The following is a 20,595-nucleotide window of genomic DNA, read 5'->3' as shown; positions in this document are numbered from 1 at the left end:
GAGGACTCTGATGTAAGGGGAACTCTGGGGACTCTTGTATAAAGCGGGCTCTGATGACCACTCTGTCCATAGGCTCCTGAAATGTAAATCTGGCCCTGTATGCACATGCGCTCAATAGGACTAGAGCCCACTTAAAGCTGCACTTGTGACCAAAAGGATTGCCGCGTGGTCGTCAGCTTCTACTGCTTGTGACCAGATTCCATACTTGATCCTGTATCTACTTAGCCTGCTTGACTTTGCTCGTTCCCGATACCTTTTTGCTGACTCCGGCTTGTGATTCGACTTTTCCTTCTGCTCCGGAACCTTCTCTGCTCACCCGTTACCAACGAAAACCTTGCCCTGACTCTGATCCTAATTTTGTACCTCTGTTGCCCAGCTGTTATCAGCTCCTGTCTACCCGACTACTCAAGATCCTGCATCCGACTGCTCATCAGCTTGCTTGCTGTTCAGCACCTGCTACTGGGTCTCCGCATCTGCCAGCCCATCAGTCTGCCTGCTGCTTGGCACTTGCTGCACGTGTCTTCCATTCAGGATCTCCAACCAGGCACCCGTGCCACTCCATGCCCAGTTATATCACATCACCATCATCATCAGGAGAAACAGGACAGGAGGTGTAAGGGGAAGCCCTTCCGTCAGCTCGGTGTCACCTTGTGGGTCTATACCAAGCCCAAACATTTCAGGGTTTGCAAACTTTTGATCAGGGCCATTTGGGCGATTTCTGTCATTTTGATTTAAAAAGAAGCCAAAACAACTATGTGATAATTATGTTTCACAGGTTTAAAAAGGGTTTCCTTTACTATGCTTCATTTATGAATAAAAAAAAAAAAAAAAAAAAAAAAAAAAAAAAAAAAAAAAGGGGGAAGAAAAACCAACTATTTTATATTTTAAGACCCTCCACACATTGCAAGGTCCCTAACAGTGGGGCTACCCACACAAAAATTAAACACTATAAACATTTGCAGGTAGCACCTAATACACACATTTATGCTAGGTTTCAGTGTTGTACAAAGGAGGAGTACTGATCGCAATAATAAAAACACATATTACAGAATACAAATCTCATGTCATTTTTATATTGCTTAAATAGCCTCTAACCAAATTATAGCCCAACTGTCACTTATAACAAGATGATATCTCAATACCTAGTCATACATGAAAAACCCTTGAAGACCGACAAATATCACAAAACCAAAATGGTCATAGAAAAAAGGGAGACAAGGTAACTAAAATTACACATAAGAGACAAACATAAAAGAAACTATATTGGGTCTATACCTGGGGCTGGAAGTGGCCTGAATGGCACCATGGTTCAGGAAACTTGAAGCCACATCAAAAGCATCTTCAAACATAATCTGTTGCCAGAAAATAAAGATAGTAAAATTTATGATGGTTCCACCTGCACTGCATTGTTAAATATCCTTGGAGGGATATACATTGGTCAAGAGAAAGGAGGACATTCTGTGAGTACTTCAGAGGTTGATGTTTTAGAGTGGATGGTCAGTCCATTAAAAACTAATATTTCTGTTTGGAGTTTTGACTACTTGGGTTATGCTGTCATCTTCAAGCAAATGGACACTGGCAAAAAAAAAAAAAAAAAAAGGAGGGGAAGGGAGAAGAACATATTCACCACCCCAATTGAAGTGCAGCAGGTCTCCATCAAAATGGTGCAAAGTGTAATATCATAGCATTAAATACCGACGGAGATGGAATTCAGTGTGGATAATGTCAGGTCTTCAACAAAATAGTGATGCATCAGGGCTATATTAGAAGAGATGGCACTGTCCAATCAGACTCCCCTGAGGAAGTCATGTGTCCTGGTGAAGAAACGCAAAGGGACAGATGACATCAGCATGTTAGATTCGCCCATACAGGAAGTGTGGTACTGATGGTTAAAGCTGGAATATTGGGGCTTTGAATGTATATGCTTTGTTTATGGGTGCATTTGAAGCATCAGAAAAATGTGAGTGTAATTTCAAGAGGTTTTAACAAAAAAAAAAAAAAAAAAAAAAATAATAATACGTATTTATGATGTAAAACACCATTGAGTTGTTTTTCCTGTGACATTGAATGATGGAGGAGAGGATGCTTCCTGCTGAGGATATCTTTTAAGATGGCTGTAAACCCTTACATATACGCATTGAAGTGACTGGCTTCATGGGATAAACAGATGAAACAAATCCTCCTACATAAGTTGTATCTATAGCCTTCTTTCCCCTTCATCCAAAAGTACAAGATTTACACATGATCTCTCAGCTCTGAAAAGAAGGGGGTGGGGGTGCTCAAATTACATCAGTGAGAAGAGCTCCAAGAGCTGATTGGAGGGAAAGGACAGACCCCCTTCACACAGCACACAGGAACAGAGCTGAGGCCATCAACCACAGACTATGCCCATTTTTCTCTCTCTTTCTTCAGACATGACTCATGCAGATAGCAGAAGAATGAGGCAGTGGACAGAAATGACACTTAGTTCTCTGGACTGAGACAAGTACACACTATAGGAGAGGTTTTGTTCATATTTCAGGTCTGAGGTTTACAACCACTTAAAAAAAAAAAAAAGGGACCATACCTTTGCATCGGATCAGTGGAAGATAAAATTGTGCTGGAAGAGGAAGGAGTCCATTTAAAAAAGGGGGCACACAAACACACCTTATGACCTTTTCATTATGAGGGTCATATCATTAAAGTGTTACTAAAGGCAGAATTTTTGTTGTTATAGTCACCTGCTCTGTGCAGTGATATTGCACAGAAGGGCCCCGATCCTCCTCTTCTCCCGTCCCCCACCGGCAATCCTGGCTCCTCCTCTTTGTGTATCCCCATAGAAAGCCGTTTCCTATGGGGGCAAACGCTGTGTGCTCTCTCCCAACTGTGTGAGTATGGAGCCACGCGGGACTTAGCTCTGCCCCCCCCTTTTTCTTAAAAAAAAAATGTGACAGCAGCAAGAACCAATGGCTCCTGCTGCTGTTCGAGTCCCTGTGTGAGGAGGAAGCGAGGGGAGAAGAGATGCAACCGTGCACAGCACAGATTTCTTCTCCCCTCACTTCCTCTTCACATAGGGAAGGGGGAGCACAGGGAACTTAAATTCATTCCTCGCATTAAGGTAAAAAAATGTTTAAAGGTAAAAAGCATTTTTAGCTTACGCATCACTTTAAGTTGAGAGCACATCTGATGTTGGTGCACACTGAGAGGTGGAAATTGTCAAGTGAAGGCACTATATGATCAGAGTGTATGTGTAAAAAGAAGACACAAGAGAGACTATAAAATAAAATGAAACCTGCGCCAAAGAAAACTCCAATGACTAAATGCTGCTGCTCAAAGATGAAAAAACATCAAACCATAATAACCAAACCGCAGTGCAAGGAAAATTATTAAACATGTAATAATATAAATAAAAAAATGGATGAAAAGTAATAGAAAAAGTACAAAAGTCCTAAAAAGTTGTTTTTGTGCTCCAATCAAAAGAAAAAGTTCTTGAAAAGAATTTTATTTCCCAACATGCCCAAACCATTCATGATTTCCAACTATACCCACACTCAGCAGATGAAGTGGACCCCTAGCTGTTAAGGCTAAAGAGTCAAACAGGCTTAAGGGTGAGGTGTAACCTCCACAGATGCATCCCACTCTGGAAATCTCTTAGACAACTTCTTAACGATCACTCATGGATGGAAAAAAAAAAAAAACCAAAAAAAAAAAAAAAACCACACACGTGTAATACTGTATAAACCTTTCAGTAATTAGAAGTATTGTCCATAATTTCACTCAAATTTGGTGAGCATATAACCAGCTTTAGGGCTCGTTCACACTAGGCTGTTTTGCCAACGCTTGCCAAACGCCCCTATAGCGTTTGGCAAGCGTTGGTCCGGTGTTTGCGGAGCGTTTTTAACGCTCGGCAAACGCTCCGCATGCGCGGTTTAGCGGCGGTTGCTAGGCGTTTGCCGAGCGTTAATAACGCCCCACAAACGCCTATAATGCATTTGAGTGGTGTTACCGCTCCGCAAACGCCCCGCAACCGCGTCGCAACCGCACCGCAAACGCCGGCCGGGCGTTTGCGGAGCGGCACCATAGACGAGAATAGGAGGCTTCAAAGCCTCCTGACTCGACCAGAGGCGTCCGTTTTGCCGCGACGCAAACGCTCCTGTTAGAACAGCACCATGTGCTGTAATGTGCAGAGTTGGCAGAGGCATTTGGGAAGCGGTAAAAACGCTTACCAAACGCCTCTCTGCCGCCTGCACACAAGGCTAGTGTGAACGTAGCCTTATGGTCATGAGAGTCTTTCAGGCGGGTAACAAATATGTCTGCTCCTAAAAACATTCCTTGACAACCTCCACGTGCATTCCCATGGATGGATGTTTTGAATATTACACAGATTAGTAGTACAAAAGGGGTAATTTTAGTTCATTAGGATTCCCAGGAATAACCCCTCCCAGCTCAGCTAAGCCTTATGTTTTTTTTTTAAGCAAACAAAGAGAAACACCAGCAAGACGGGAGAGAAATCTCTGTATCCTGTGATGTGCACCACGAAAAAGGATTTTACAGGTAAAACAAAAATCCTAAAATTTCTACATCACAGGATATGGAGGAGTTCATAATCTTGACTACTTGGCATGTCCCAAAGCACTGAACATGAGGAATATAACACAGCAACAAGCCCAATCCACAAAACAGAACAGAAACCCCAGACCTTGCTCCTGAAATTGACATCTGCAGAGGCATAAACATCAAACTGAGACCTTCTCAATTTGCTCTTGCAGAGAAGGTACGCTGGCCAACATTTGAGCCATAGGAACCTTGTCCTGTGGACCAACATGGTGCCCACTGGTGAAAGTTGCCTTATGGAGTCTATCAAAGAATTCAGGTCTCTTGCAAAGTCTTCAAGGAGCTGCTCAACAGTAGGGTCTTCCTAATCTCATTCCATGAAATGAAACACCCACTTTGCCTAGAGTTTAAAGGGCTTCGCAACTCCCACTGCAGGCTGCAGAGCTGCTCCCGCTAGACAGAAGGAAGCCTTAAATAGGGCCTCTTACCTTTTACTTATGGAGTCCCTAACTGGGATCTCATCCATCGGGACTGTCAGGGTCTAGTTCAGAGAATAAAAAGCCTGGTCACAAGCCAAATTCTTCTCTATAGGCAACTGGTGAGCAAACTGCTTTGGTGGTGCATTTTTATTTTGGATGAGCCCAATCCACATACATCACTTTTGTCATTGATCGTGCAATGGGAAAGACATGGGCTTTTTAGGCAGCCTCCAGGATCCAGTATCAGTGACTTTGGGGGAAAAGGATTCCAGCATTTGTAACTTACGGTTAGTGGGTAACGCATCAGGAAGCCCACCTTAATCCTGTGTCTGAGATAGACCTGGACCCCATGATTCCTCCTATGAGACCTCTTCTATGGAGGATTCTTGATCCTCAACAGTTTCACAGGAACTTCCTCTTACACCTCATGCTCCTGGCGGAGGAGGGAGTTAAGAACCCATGTTTGTGTCCATGGCATCCCAAGCCAGGTAGAATCCCTGAGAACTGACCCTGCAGTTCAGATATGACTGACGAGAGTTCCTCCCCTAACACAAAAGAAGTGGAAAACTGTGTTCCGGAGTCAGTGGGGATACCAATCTGACCCACTGGGAGGCCATTTCAGAAAGAAATTTTAGGTGGAAATCTCCCTACTTGAAAAAGGGATTTGGGATCCCATTCCATTGCCCTTTTTACCAACGATCTGCCTGTGAGAGGCCATGGCTTGCTGAGGTTTAATCGGGCCAATGTATCCCAAAGAGAAGCAGCCACGGATTCAGGCTGCTTTCTATGTGGTGTCAGTGCAGGGTTTAGGACTGTGCTCTGGAACCCCAAACAAGATGGCAGATGGACATGTGTTCATTGTACTGGACCACCCCGCTTTCACACACAGCCACTGTAATATGGACCCTATACTGAATTACTGCACCCGCCTGTCTACAGCTACTCAAAGCCTGGACACTGCCAAGGGTATACGGTCACATCTCCACATATATAGTCCACGCTGCAGGGCCACCTTAGGTCCAAATCTCACCCTTCATAGTAGGCATACCACAAAAGGCCTACAGGAGCTCGACTCACATCCGGGAAGATCACTGCCCTGGACACGAAGATCTGTGCACCAGAGGTCGATGTTTCGTGCCAAACATCAGACGATACAGGCTGTCCCTGAGCTTGAAAGTGGGATCTAGATAGCCATAGTGACAGACCTGGAAAGAGACCACCTCTACCCCAGTAGGTGGTGCAAATTATAAGGCAGCAGATGCAGGAACAAGCCCCAACAAAAAAGGATCTTCAGAGACACACAAGAAGGCTTTTATAGCCCATGTTCATTCACAGGAAGGCAGCAGGATAACCCAAGTAGTTAACATTAACTCTGTGTCCTGTTATGTACGGTTAGGAAATCAGATTTGAGAGAGATTCAACAAAATTTTACATTTAAGTAAAATGTATATTTCGGTCATTAATGTAACATTTACCAAACAGTAATTTTTGACAAGAATGTTTCAAAGTACACACACATGTAAAATTCCCTTTCCACAGTCAACAACCCTGTTAAACAACTGCCGATATAAGGTCAGTTAGCTGCATACAACACCTTTTCTCAACCAGTCTTAGCTGACTTATAAGCCTCAAATGACATGAAGATCCTTGTTTAGGTACTTCCTGTTATAGGATGACCATGTTGTGTCCCTGTCTCCCAGCTGTGCTCCTGTGTTGTCACCCAAGCTTGGTGGCTATTTCCACACACTTTACACAGACATAGTCCAATGCTGCCACCACCAACAACCCACCCTGAGAAATGTCATGCAGACATTGCTGGAGTGTGTAGACATGAAGTGATATCAAAGAGGCAGCAGGGTAAATTAAGATTAAACACACTTAGGCTTCAATTAGACGTGTGATTGGCTGGTGACAACAATGCATGGTTGAGCTGCTTTTTAACTCCCCCCCCCTTAAGCTGCAATAGCAAGCGGACGGGGGTGTTTGCATTGGGTTAAAACAGGTGATGAGGAGGCATGGCATCGCTTCCAAAAGTGGATCAGACTTGAGAAAAAAAAAAAAAAAGAGGAAGGGGAGTAAAATTGATTAAAATGCACATTGCCATTCATCATCCATTGATGGTTTACATCCCCTTTAAGCCAAATCACCTATATACAATAACTTCAAAGTTATACGGATGATACAAGTTTCTCACATCTTCTGGGGTGGAGGAAATGAAGGAGCTTGTGGCCTCCTGGCTCCCTGTTGAGTTGTCTTTTGCACACACGTCAATGTAGCCAGAGTCAGATGGAAACGTGAAGCAGCAGGGAGTACTTTGAACCTGGGGGACACCATATTGGTAGATCCTGGAATCCCCCTCCCGCTTAAGGTCTTGCCACAGGTTAGAAACTACTTTGGACACCACAGGTTGTGCAATCTGTTCTGGAGAAACAATATGGCTCTCTGTCAGCGTATCCATCATCTGCTTATAGAAATGCAGGTACCTGTAATGGAAGCAGAGTTATCCTCATCAAATGAACAGAACAATGAATGAATAGAACAAAAAAGCTGAGCCTTGCCATAGATTTTTTTTACTTTACAGCCTGGCACAGCAATTCCATTTGGAGGGTTTTTGGGGGCAAAAACAATTAACTTGTGCAGCTCTATATTCCTCACTCTTATGCTGCTTGACACGCAGCAATTTATTTAGGGATTTTAACTAAATTTTATCAACTTTTCCATTGCAAAAACATATACAATACTCAGCATAAATTTCTGACAATTTGATTTAAAACATTTTTTTTACTGGACATGTTTAAACCATTTGAATACCGGGCAATTTCCCCCCTTCCTGCCCAGGCCATTTTTCAGGTTTCAGCGCTCTCACACTTTGAATGACAATTGCGCGGTAATACAACATTGTACCCAAACTAAACTTTTATCATTTTCTTCACACAACTAGTGCTTTCTTTTGGTGGTATTTAATCACCGCTGGGGTTTTTATTTTTTGCTAAATTATAAAAAAAGAGACCGGACATTTTGAAAAGAAAAAAAAAAAAAAAAAAAAAAACCACGTTTTTCTTTGTTTCTGTTATAAAAGTTTGCAAATAAATAATTGTTCTTCATAAGTTTAGGCCAAGATGTATTCTGTTACATGTCTTTGGTGAAAATAACTCAAATTAGGATGTATTTTTTAGTTTGTAGAAAAGTTATAGAGTTCACAAACTATGGCTATGGTATAGATCTGAATATTGATCAATCCTGAAGTACTAACAGCCAATCTAATTTCTTGAGGTCCGAGAATGTCAGAAAAGTACAGATATCCCCCAAATTACCACTTTTTGCAGAGTAGACAGTCCGACGTACTTCATAAGAGGCATGTCGAGTTTTTTGAAGTTGTATGTTTTTTGTCATAAATTTTTCAGAAAATGGGAAAAAAAAAAAAAAAAAAAAAAAATTATTTTCACCATTTGTTTTTTTACATACTGTCACCAGTGCAGTACTGAGTCATCATAACTGGCATGGCGGTGATGAGGGACACTGGTGACAGTATGAAAATAAATAAAATATATATTTTTATTTATTACATTTTTATTCCTTTTTTTTTAAGATTTTTTTTTCATATTTCACTATGTCCAAAGTAGTACAATGTTACCATAGTAACATTGTACTACATTAGGGAAGTGATCAGTTTTTTTTTTTTTTTTTTAAACACAAAATTTGCTTATAGCACAGAATTACTTTGCTATATGCAAGCATTTCCCTGAATGACATCCATTCATTCAGGGTTTTCTTTTTTTTGTGCTTAGCTGTGATTTGGCCACAGCTAATCACATGACGTGTGCATGTGATTAGCTGTGACCATTCACAGCTAGACACTAGTATACAATGGATGGCATGAATGAAGCCATCCATTGTATACAACTGTCATGTGACCTGCTGTGATTGGTCACAGCAGGTCACATGGTACCGGCAATGGGGCAGATACTCAGATCTGTCATCGGCCGTGTCCGAGGTACACGGTCGGTGACAGATCGCGCCGCTGTGAGGCTCTGCAAGTGCGTATGTGTGGGAGGACGCCATTTTTGCGTCCAACCCGGAAATCCAATACATTTTGCCAGCCACCTTTTGGCTATTGGCTGGGCATGTATTGGTTAAATAACAAAAAGTCAAATCCTCTGGAGGGCAAGTGGTTAATAAAGAAAACCCCTTCCCCCTTTCATGTTGTCAGCAATGGCACCACATGGAGAAATGTCACAAGGCCTAAAAAAGAAAATTTCTTTACACAAGAAAGGTGAAGGCTACAAGAAGATCAGCAAAGCTTTATAGTCACACTACTGTAGCAAAAGTGATACAAAAAATTTTAACAAAGATGGAACTGCAACCAACCACGGAAGTTAAACACCTCAACAGGAGAGTCTTCTGATGAGAAGGGTTGAAGAAAATCGCTACGCAAATTCACTGCAATTAGCTAAAGAAGTAGAAAGCCAAACTGGGATGATCCTTTCCTGTGACACAATACGATATACACTGCAGAGAAATGGCATGCATGGGTGTTGTCCAAGAAAGGAGGCCTCTCCTAAAGCCCATGTACAAGAAAGCCTGCCTAGAATTTGCCAGGGTCTATGCAGGGAAGAAAAAAAAAAAAAAAAAAAAAAAAAAAAAAAAACTACTGGGACTATGTACTCTGGAGTGATGAGATCAAATGTTTTTGAAACTGATGGCTTCAAAACCGTATGGTGTCGCAAAGCGGAGTACAAAGAAAAATACACGGTGCCTACAGTGAAACATGGTGGTGGCAGTGTCCTTCTTTGGGGCTGCATGAGTGCTGCTCATATTGGGGAGCTGCATTTCATTGATGGCATCATGAATTCACAGATGTACTGCTCAATATTGAAGAAAAGATGCTACCATCAATCTGTGCCCTTTGTCGTCATGCACTTTTCCAACATGACAATGATCCAAAAACACACATCTAGGGCCACTGTTGCATTTCTGAAGAACAACAGAGTGAAAGTGAATCAGTGGCCAAGTATGTCTCCTGATCTGAACCCAATCGAACAACTATGGGGAATTCTGAAGAGACAAGTTGAGCATCACTCTCTATCCAGCATCCAGGCTGTAAAAGAGGTCATTCTTGAAGAATGGAAAAAGATCGATGTTGCAACATGTCACCGACTTGTTCATTCCATACCTAGAAGACTTGGTGCTGTCCTTACAAATCATGGGAGGTCATACAAAATACTACATGTAGTCATTTTTGTTGTGGGGTGTATTCCTTTTTGCATCAACTAATTTGAGTGTAAAAAAAAAAAAAAATTTAAAATTTTAAAAAATAATATAACTTGGATTTTGTAATCCAAGTTATATTATTAACCTTACTTTCATGTAATGAGCTAAACAAATGTTCAATAAAACTCAGTGGTGTCAAAATGTTGAAAAGTAAGATTTTAATTAATATCTCAATGAAAACCACAATTTCCAAAAGGGGTATACTCATTTATGCCAAGCACTGTAGATCAAGGAAATTTACAACCATCCCTGTCATATGAACTGGAGGTAAGTCGATTTGGATGCGTTTTGGGTTTTAAAAGCTGGTTGCAATTGCAAGAAATCTGCCCCATCTATGGTAAACATAGTAGTTTACCTTATCCTAATACTTTTCCAGAATCCTCACACTCCTGTAATTGGCTCACTGCCTACCCCAGAAGTTTGCATCAAGCATAAAGCGGAGTTCCACTCATCCTGTCAAAAATTAAAAGTCAGCAGCTACAAAAACTGTAGCTGCTGACTTTTAAAAAAACAGCCACTTACCTGTCCCTCAGTGTGCCCCTGCAGCCAGTTTCACTGGCTGTCCTGTATTCCAGGAGGCCGGCATCTTCAGTGTGGGCACCCGGCTGTGACTGCTTGTGGCTTCACAGCCGGGTACCCACTGCGCATGCGCTTCATGAATGGTCCTGTAGTCTTCTGGGACCTGTCACGTGTCCCAAAAGACTACAGGGAGGAAAGACACCTTCTGCTTCCGACCGCCTAGGCGATCGGACCGGAAGTGGGAGCGGGTACCTGTCAAATTTGGGTACCTGCCCCCCAAAAAGGTGCCAATCCTTAATGGGGAGCAGTCCTTAAAGCATAACTTCCCCTTTTGGGTGGAGCTCCACTTTAAATTGAATTTGTGGCCAGACAATGGAAATTCTAATATTAAACCAAGCAGTAAATGGTCCTTACTGACCCTTAACGCTGTTAGCATTGTGTAGCAATTCATCCTCAAATTTCACAATAGACACACGGAAGCCATTAAGGGTGCTCGCTCAGGAGCTCTCCCTTCCCAGCAGTGGCCTAGCAGGTCTGACTCCGCTGCACAGATCCCTTTGTGCCAACCTCCCCCACCCCCAGTCAAATCGCACCGCACTAAAAATGATTCACATTGCATGGATATTCACATCCATGTGATGCGAATTCTGATAATCGCACTGCGTTTTGCGATTTGAAACCCGTACCAGATTGCATGGACGTCGTGTGATTGCAATGCGGTGCAGGAAAAGCACAGGAGTCTCTGCGTTTCCCGTACGGCATTAGTGTGTACCATGGCTGGTACAGTAGCATGGCTCCCTCCAATCCCTTCTTCCAGCAGTGACTCAGTAGTTCTTTCCCTCCCAGCATTGATTCAACAGCTCAGCTTCCCCTGCACCCTCCCTTTCTAGCAGTACCTCAGCAGCTCAGCTATTGCTGGTTTGTCCTCCCAGATGTCATTTAGAAGCCTTTTAATCGCTGATGAAGATACATAGCAGGTGTTCTGGGACAGGGGGAATATTTGAATGTCCACAGACAGGTCACAGATAAGATTAAAATACAGAAAGCCAGTTATATGGCATCCCCAGCAATTTTTAAGTCTACTGCACCTCTTTAGAAATATACTCAGGTTTACTGCACTGGGGGTTGCATCTTTGGTTTAGAAGTTGTATGTATGTGCTATTTTTTTGAACAGTGAGAGCACCCATGCGGCTGGGAAGGTAGAAACGTCATCATAACATTGATTTTAAATGCTGACCTATATCAATAACAGAATTTAGATTTATTTGGAACTTTATGATATAGTGGAAAACCATCAACATACCTAGCTGAAATCCATATATTTGGAATATTTTGGGATTGCGATGACATAAAAAGCAGAGGACGATGATCTTGGGGAAGTGAAGTCAGGAGACAGCTTACACAGAGCTGCTCTGCCTGAACACTAGCTCTATGACTAACTATATCACCAATCCGTTGCACTAAAGCAGCTCATTCATTTGGAAGACATAAAACCTACCTGCATTATTTAATACATGTTTCTTCAGTGTGTTTACAGAATTGTCGTTTCATTTACAGGAATTCAATAAATTAAAAAAGAAAAAAAAATACATATGCAATAACAAAAGAAAAAAAAAAAAAAAAAAAAAGAAGAAAAATTTTACCTTTCAAATTCAATAAGATCTGGAGAAATCAGAGGCTCTGGGGTCTGTGGGTTGACAATCAGCAATTCTTCCACTGCTTCTCCTAGCTCCACATCTAAATCTGACTGAGAATGCCAAAACTTCGACTCATTTTCAGATGTCACAGCTGCAAGAGCGCCCCTAACAGTTAAACAGCATGTGTTACAGTCAGGACTGAGGCTCAGCACACTGAGCTCCTACAGTGCATACTTCTCAATCCCTTTCTGATCCAACACTTTTCCCCCAATGGTGGCTCTGAATTCTGGCTGTTACTGACAACTTTGATACAATCAGATTGGTTTGCCATCACACAATCACTATAAAAGCTGTGGAAAAGCCTGCATATGATGAAACTTTAGATTCACCTTCAACTATGTAGTGCAAGGGCCTGTCTGCATACAAATTGAAAGTGCTTGGTTTTGACCACATATTATAGGGTTTTGGTAAATCTGAGGGAAAATTGTAAGGAAAAAAAAAAAATAAATAAATTGTATAATGTACAGCCACAGCTTTACAGATCATCTTGCAGATGGCACTGCCGGCTGAAGGAGGTGTTCATATGCTTAATACTACAAAATTTATACACATTTGTGGTATTACACAAAAAATCATGCAAAATTTCCTTTAATATATTTTTATAAATAATAAAAAGTACAGAACAAAATTTTTAAAGTGATTCCAAAGGCTTTTTTTTTTTTTTTTTTTTTTTAAAAAAGAAAAAAAAACAAAAAAACAAAAAACATGTTTATACCCAACTGCTGTGTGCAGTGGTTTTGCACAGAGCAGTTGGGATCCTCCTCTTCACAGGTCCTCTGCTGGTGCTCCTTGCTCCGCCCTCCTGTCTATTCACATGGAGCCGTGACTTGGCCCTACCCCCTCTCTCTTCTCATTGGCTGTGACTGACAGCAGTGGGAGCCAATGAGGAGAGGAAGTCCGGGGATAGCTGAGACTCCAGTGCACATTGCTGGATCAAAAGGGGGCTTAGGTGATTGGGGGTGGGGGGGGGGAGAAGAGAGGATGCTGCACACAGAAGGCTTTTTACCTTTATGCATAGAATGCATGAACGTAAAAAGAAAAAAAAAAAAAAAAAAAAAAAAAAAAAAACCCACACTTGAGCCTTTAGAACCACTTCAATAAAATAGTGTAACAAATAAAATCCTTACTATCCTACTACCACGACAGTGTTATGATTTTCAGAGCACCTCAAACCTTGGAACTTTATTTTCCTGTGGTTCAGTGTTTGAAATGACAGTGTTATCAGGGTCTGCCTAGGAGGCTGCAACTGGGATTTTTACACCTGCACACGAATACCAAGTCAAATTTAGACAGGAGCAAGTGACCTACCAAAGCCTTATATATCCTAAAAAATATCAAAATTTAGAAATGCAAAATTAGTAATAAAAATTACTGTCAAATTAACCAGTGCATGCTGATGCTGCTAAATTTGGCCTGGGTATCTAGGAATCACTGATCTCGGTTTAAGAAAGGATTAAGAAAAGGAGGTGGAGTTTAGCAAGAAGACAGAAACCCATGGCCTAAAATAAAAGAAGAACACCGAATAAAAAGTTTGTTTGGTGATCCAATTTCATATAAAAAAAAAAAAAAGTGTAAATTTTCCTTCAAGTTCTCCCTTGGAACAACTGCAAGTGGTTGACCCTTGGCACAACTGTATGCTTGGTGGCATACCTCACTCATTGATCTGGCAATGTCAGACAGGCATTTTCAAAAGAGATGGTCCCCTCTCCACTGCAGCAGGCATATAAACCAAGGCTTCGTTTACAAATTCTGCCTGTGAATTCAAATCGCTCTGCTAAACTGACAAATAACGGAACCACATGTTCAGGTGCCATTAAAATGAGGTGCGGTTCTGCCTCAATAGTCATGTGATAAATTGTGCTGCAACTGAGGCAAACCAGGTTGCCCAAAAGCACCTGAACATGCAGTTCCAAGATTTGTCATTTTAGGAGAGCATTTTGAAATGATGGTTCTGCCCGAGATTCAAAACGCACTTATGTTCTGGAGACAACTCCGCAGGGTATACAAATATTGAAATTAATTCGTTTAAAGTAGGAACTGGCCAAATTTCAGTGTGTGTATTCCGCTTTATTCAACAGAAGCCAATAGCTGCACAATTGATCCGTGTATTCTGAAGAGGGGGAGTCCCCACTGTCAGAATACAATAGCACAGTAGGGGAGATGCCCGCAGCCAAACCTCTCTGTGTATACCTAGCTTTAGGAAACTTGTATCCAAGATGAAATGAGTTCCACTGAGAATCCATGATTTCGTACCCTTGCTCTTGACAAAAAGTCATCTGCATGTATTCTTCCTTGACATCCTTCAGACTGCTACAGCCACTATCCTCGATTTTATAGTGACCTGCGAGGCAACATGACAAAAAATTTTAATTTATTATATGTACTTATATAGCTCCATCAATTTATGCAGCACTTTACATATATATTGTACATTCATATCAGTCCCAAACCCTCAAGGGGCGTACAATCTAAGGTATGAGAATTTACATATTTTTCTCATTTCAAACAGTGTACAAAAGGAACACTTATTCCATCTCAGTACCACAAACAATTGGACTAAAAACACTCACACTGTTGAAAGTTGCCAGCATTTTATTTCAATTTCTGATTCTGTCACGAAAAAAAAAAAAAAAAAAAAAAAAAAAAAAAAAAACACAAAAAAAAAAAAAACACAAAAAAAAAAAAAAAAAAAAAAAAAAACTGTATGGAATCAGAAGCTGGGGATACTATAATCAATTCATTAAAATGGCTGCACCTACAGTGCAGTTGGTATTATAATGAAACATTAAAGCACACAGATGAAGTGGAAACCTACAACAGCATATAAATCAGTATATCCCTGCAAGCAGTCCTAGGCCTTGTACACATAGGCTTGTAAAACATATTAGAGCACCTTTGAAGCCTTCAAAGCACCCTTCAACTCCAGCTGAAGCAGAAATGAAAGTATCTAACCCCAAAAACAAAGATGTAATATATTGCAGTACATAAGACCATAGATGCAGTGGCTGCATTAGATTTCTCCTCCTCCTAGTGATCCTGCCAGAAAATGACTTCCTGTACTACAGTGGCAAGCCTCAGACTAGCCATACACATTTAGATTTCTCTTGTTGAGCCCAGTGGGCTGAGCAACAGAAACCAATAGATTCTCCCATCCATGCAGCAAGGGGAGAATTAAATATAGTGTAGTTAACATATAAACGGTTTTGTTACACCAATAAATATATTAAACATGATAACAATGGGAGGAATTTCTGCAAGACATGAATAATTCTGACTTCAACCTTGAGCAGAGCTGAGGGTCACCTACCACCGCTGCATTCTGTGTAAGACAGCAACCCACAATTTTCTGCAGAAACTGAAACAGTGTGACACCAGAGGACCTCATTCAGACATGCGGACGGGGAGTGGGAGGGTTGGGTGTAAAAATAAGTGGGTGAGACATGTTTTTACTGCCCCTTCCATACCACAAGCTGCAATAGGCAGCAAACGGAGAGGTTTACATTCCGCGGTCACAATGCTTAGCACCCATAGCAAAAACAACATATAGCAATTGGCTAGAGGCAAGCCCGCCATCCATTTAGGTGAACAGGGAAGAGATGCAAATGCCCTTCATGGGCGTTGCTGCACGTTTGTCAGCAAAAATGGTGTTAAAATTGGCAGAGAGGAGATACACATCACCTTCTTACCACCTGTCAATAGCCTCTGAAAAGTTATCCAAATATAGATTCCTCTTCAAAGGACTGGCTGATTTAGATGCGCATCTAAATCTACCTTGCCAATCTCTGCCACATAAAATAAACCACTGATAGCTGTGAAAACAAAACAAAGTTTCAATGTCCACTGCTGTGCTGTAAACCGTTTTTCTGAAAGCGCTGTGTTTTCAGGGTCCTGCTAAAGAATTTTATCTGATTTTTATCAGCATCCTTGCCATCTGGCAGACATGATGGTTTTCTGGCTGCATACTCCATGCTGCATTCCAGTGCCAAGCCTCAGACAGCTGGATTACAGGCTTTTTGTAGTTCATAGAAAAAAAAGGTATCCTGCGCAGGGATGATGGAAATGCTTACAATAAACCTACAGAGTGCTGAGGACACAGGAAAGGACCCTGGATTTCTGGCAGATCAACTGGTGTTTTTTCACTAATCAAACATATAATAAAACACTTTCAACTGTATTGTTAACGGATTAAAAGGGAGCAAATAAGAAAAGTTGAATTGTTTGGCTTTACATAATCTTTAGAAACAAAAAGATGGTTCTTCTTAATACCAGTCCAGCACACAAAGCTTGTAGGCTGGTATTCCCATTAGGGAGAGCCATGAGGGAGCAGGCACCCCACTAAATGCCAGTGTACCCATCCCAGCAGCAGGACCCAAAAACACCAGCTATGTACTGGTTCGAGGCTTATCAACTCTGATGGTACCTCAAAACGTGTCTGAAAGCTAGCCACAGCATATAGTAGCAGAACCTAGTCACACACAAGCTTTTTTTTCCCCCACTCAGACCCAAAAAGAAAAGGCAAACACAGTTAAACGATGTTGGCCACATTGCTTTTTATTATTGTGTTTAGTCTGGAGACTTTCTTGTACACTCCAGATGCAAAAGGTTCTGACTTTAGAAATGTCAGATGATTTATAAGTTAAGATAACTTCCCACCTCTCATCTTCAATAGGGAATCCAGTGTGTTTTCCAGTTCCAGGATGTAGATTCTGGTCTGATGTAGCACCTGATGCTAAAAACAAGACACAGATAATTTGTTAACTGGGATATCTAAAGATTTTTGTTATCAGTCTTAGTTAGGGAGAGGCTAATGAAACTGCTATCATGTAACTGTGATAAAGCACAAGACTTCCATCTTCACCTGGTCTTCCTTCCGGTTTGACGCTCCAGCTGTTTGAATGACAAGGCCACGATGATGTCACTCCCACCCCATGCATACAGGAGTCATGACCATGGCACAGCGCTCTGAATGGATGGCTCACTTGAGTTTGCCGTTAATTCAGACTGCAGTATGCATGCGCCAATGATGTCACCAGCTACTACTACAAATGTTTATCTCATAAACAGGTAAGACTCTTTATAGGATTACCTGTATGTAAGTGGAAAAGGGACTTTACTACTGCTTTAAAGTGGAACTCCAGGAATTCAGATATTTTCCAGAAGGTTCTGGATTGAGAAAAGTTAGGTCCAACGATGTGCATGCCACTTGGAGGATGAATCTCTTTAATTTACGATATTTAAATTTTACAAAAAAGCTGGGAGTAACATTATTGCTATACCTATGGCAATTCGACACTGGATCTTCTGATCTAAGCTCCTGAAGCTGCAGAGTTGTATGCTGTTACTCTGCGCGCCCCTCCCCTCCTGCTGTGATTGGTCAGCACAGGGGCCAGGCAGGCATAAGTGCTGCTGTATGAGAAGGTAGCACTGAAGTGTAGCGATAGCTGCCAGTTACAACAAAAACAGAATAAGTCCACAAGGTGGCATGTACCTCGTTTGATTTAACCTATAGTAAACCAGCAGATTTTAGACCGTAGCAGAATTCCTGTAATGTAACTTTAAATATGTTACCCCAACATCTCATATTCCTAATGTGTGCCTGTTGTACCATGTACTTGTGTTAAAGCGTATCCTGCGTTCTCTGCATTGCTTCCTTTGAGTGAAATACCTAGTAATCCTGCCATATCGCCTGCCTTCCTCAAGACGGACCACGCTAGGCATAAAAGTACATCCATTTCAGCATTATCAGGATTCTGGCTGTGCTGGGAGAACAGCCTGCCTGTTCCCCAATGTCCACACACCATGCTTACACCTGCATAGCCATTCACTGGGAAGATCAGTGTACTGCTCGTTCGACCCCTAGCTCTCTGAGCCCCCTATGCAGCTCAGGGCAGAGCTTGTATGATTACGAATGGAAAAAAAAAAAAAAAAAAAAAAAGTTACGGCTTCCTCAATCCATGTGACCTGTCCCCTGCAGTGTCCTCTCTAATCAACTTTGAACAGGGTTTGCACTCCACAGGTCCACTCACAGCCCAGAATTTGAAGAAAGCACTGGAGCTTCTGGACCAAGGGATAGGGTAATTAATACATTTTATCACTGCACCCTTGAATAGACAAGCCTTCGTTTTGTAGTGCAGCGAAGGGGGCAACTACAAGGGGGGATTTTGTCTTATTCTCAGGGTTAAGCTTGAAAGCCCAACTCCAGGATTTTTTTTTATTTTTTATTAGACCCCAGCAACATCAAAAAACAAATTAACAGCCCTTGCTACAATACTCACCTCCTCTAGTAAGTCCTTTCCACCATTAGATGTCTTCAGTCTTCCAGGCTCAACAATGTTCAGCTTCATCCAAACACTTCCTGTGAGCCCAGGCTGTCATGGACACACCCCGCTTGGTTTGCGTCATCTCGCAGCCTGAGCGAACAGTGCACTGCTGTACAGTACAGCACATATTACAACTTGAGTGCCTTTTCTAAGCAGCACTGAGGTGCGCACAACATAGGATGATGGAAGGGGGTACACATGACCATGTAACAGACACCTGGAATATATGCATTACATTTAAAGTTCAGTCCAGGGAGGGGGGGGGGGGGGGGGTGAAAATAAAAGTTTGTTTTTAAGCAGTTCCAAATCTTGAGAAAGATGGACTAAGCTTCATCGAAACATTAACAATAAAAATGCTGTTTTGATCCATCTCCTCTGCAAGACCCTTGAGTGCCTCTATGCCAGTTTTGGCTTTATATTGAGTAAGTCTTTAAGAACATGTTAACTTTCTTTAACCACACTACCCAGACTCCACTTACCTGTGTGGCTTGCGTATCAGGACTAGGAAACACAGTCTGACGAAGCTGGTGAATGAGGCGAGTGATGGAAGTGGGTTTCCGAAGCCGCGCCGGTCGTCTCCTGGCTTCAGCTGTCCCTTTATCTTTCCTACGTTTTCCCTTCTTGATGCTGCACTCACCAGTTGTATCCATTCAAACAACAAGCATGCTACACGTACACCTGTTCAAAAAGAGTACATATGCTCACAATTAAAGGACAAATCCACCCAAAATTGGAGAGTTGACCCACTAATTCTCTTATCTCTCAGGGACTCTCTTTGGGAGTAGAAACAATTGCCAGTGGGTAGAGCCTCCCTGGAAAAGAAGTCCTCAGGAGAACAATCTGCGGCTTAAAACATCATGTTTATGGACATTGTAATAACAAAATGACACAGTTAGAGCACCCTCCACCTGATACTTGTAAAACAATGACAACGTTGCCATGAGATTAAAACACCTGTATCAGGAACCCGGTAAAACCATACATGCAATCACCATACACCAAGTAGGGATGCCAAAATGGAAGAGCATACTACCAAGAGATCTCTGTTCTGAGTTCCTGGGTCTGCACATCTGCTGTGCCCATTATGAAGGGTTCCCACCATCCCTGAGACCAGTTCCTAGTTCTTCATGCCTGCTGTGCCAATTATAAGGGCTCCCATCATACCCGGACAGAGTTCCCAGGTCTGCACACCTGCTGGGCCCATTACAAGGGACTCCCACCATCACTGTACTGCCTTCTTAGATGTCCACACCTGCTGTGCCAATTATGAGAGGCCCCCACTATACCTGCACTGAGATATCAGGTGTACATCTATGCTGTGTCAATTATGAGGGGTTTTCACCATCCCTGGGCTGAATTCATTGGTCTACACACTGACTGTACCCATTATGAGGGGCTCCCACAATCCCTGCTGGGTTTGTTATTTATTTCATGTTACAAAGATGGCTACCTATATTGGTCCTGGAATCACATGTACATTTGATTGATCTCAATTTACTATTGCCAATCAAAGAACACAGCTGAAAATTTATTTATTTTTTAATCAGATTGATTGATCGATCAGGTTGCCGTTTGACTATTTGCTATTCAATTATGATTATTATTTAAAGGTTTTACATTTCAATTAATAAAAATGCCTGAAATTCGTCATGATTTGTCACTCAAGATCATAGGTTGCATTTTCTTCTCTCAATCACTTGGATTCCCATTAGAAAGGGTCAATGCAATATAGATGAGTCAAACCTTAAACCCACTATTACACTGAGCTTTCTATCA

At 41.8% G+C, this 20,595-nt stretch overlaps 1 protein-coding gene across 1 annotated transcript in view; it reads right to left on the bottom strand.

Moving 5' to 3' along the window:
• STRA8 (stimulated by retinoic acid 8) overlaps positions 1–19,469 on the bottom strand; it is a 30,851-nt gene extending 11,382 nt beyond the window's left edge. The window contains exons 1-6 of the mRNA XM_089680810.1: positions 19,299–19,469; positions 17,153–17,228; positions 14,690–14,840; positions 12,446–12,604; positions 7,207–7,495; positions 1,276–1,352 (exon numbers count right to left, since the gene is read on the bottom strand). Of these exons, the coding sequence (XP_089536936.1) occupies positions 1,276–1,352; positions 7,207–7,495; positions 12,446–12,604; positions 14,690–14,840; positions 17,153–17,228; positions 19,299–19,469 (923 nt within the window). The remainder of the gene's footprint in view (positions 1–1,275; positions 1,353–7,206; positions 7,496–12,445; positions 12,605–14,689; positions 14,841–17,152; positions 17,229–19,298) is intronic.
• Positions 19,470–20,595: the final 1,126 nt, after the last annotated feature.

Source organism: Staurois parvus, unplaced genomic scaffold (genome assembly GCF_062004578.1).
Source record: "Staurois parvus isolate SC_StPar_1 unplaced genomic scaffold, SC_StPar_1.0 ptg000249l, whole genome shotgun sequence".
NCBI classification, from domain to species: domain Eukaryota; kingdom Metazoa; phylum Chordata; class Amphibia; order Anura; family Ranidae; genus Staurois; species Staurois parvus.
Note: the sequence above shows the minus strand (reverse complement) of the source record. Positions and strands in the feature narration are given on the sequence as shown.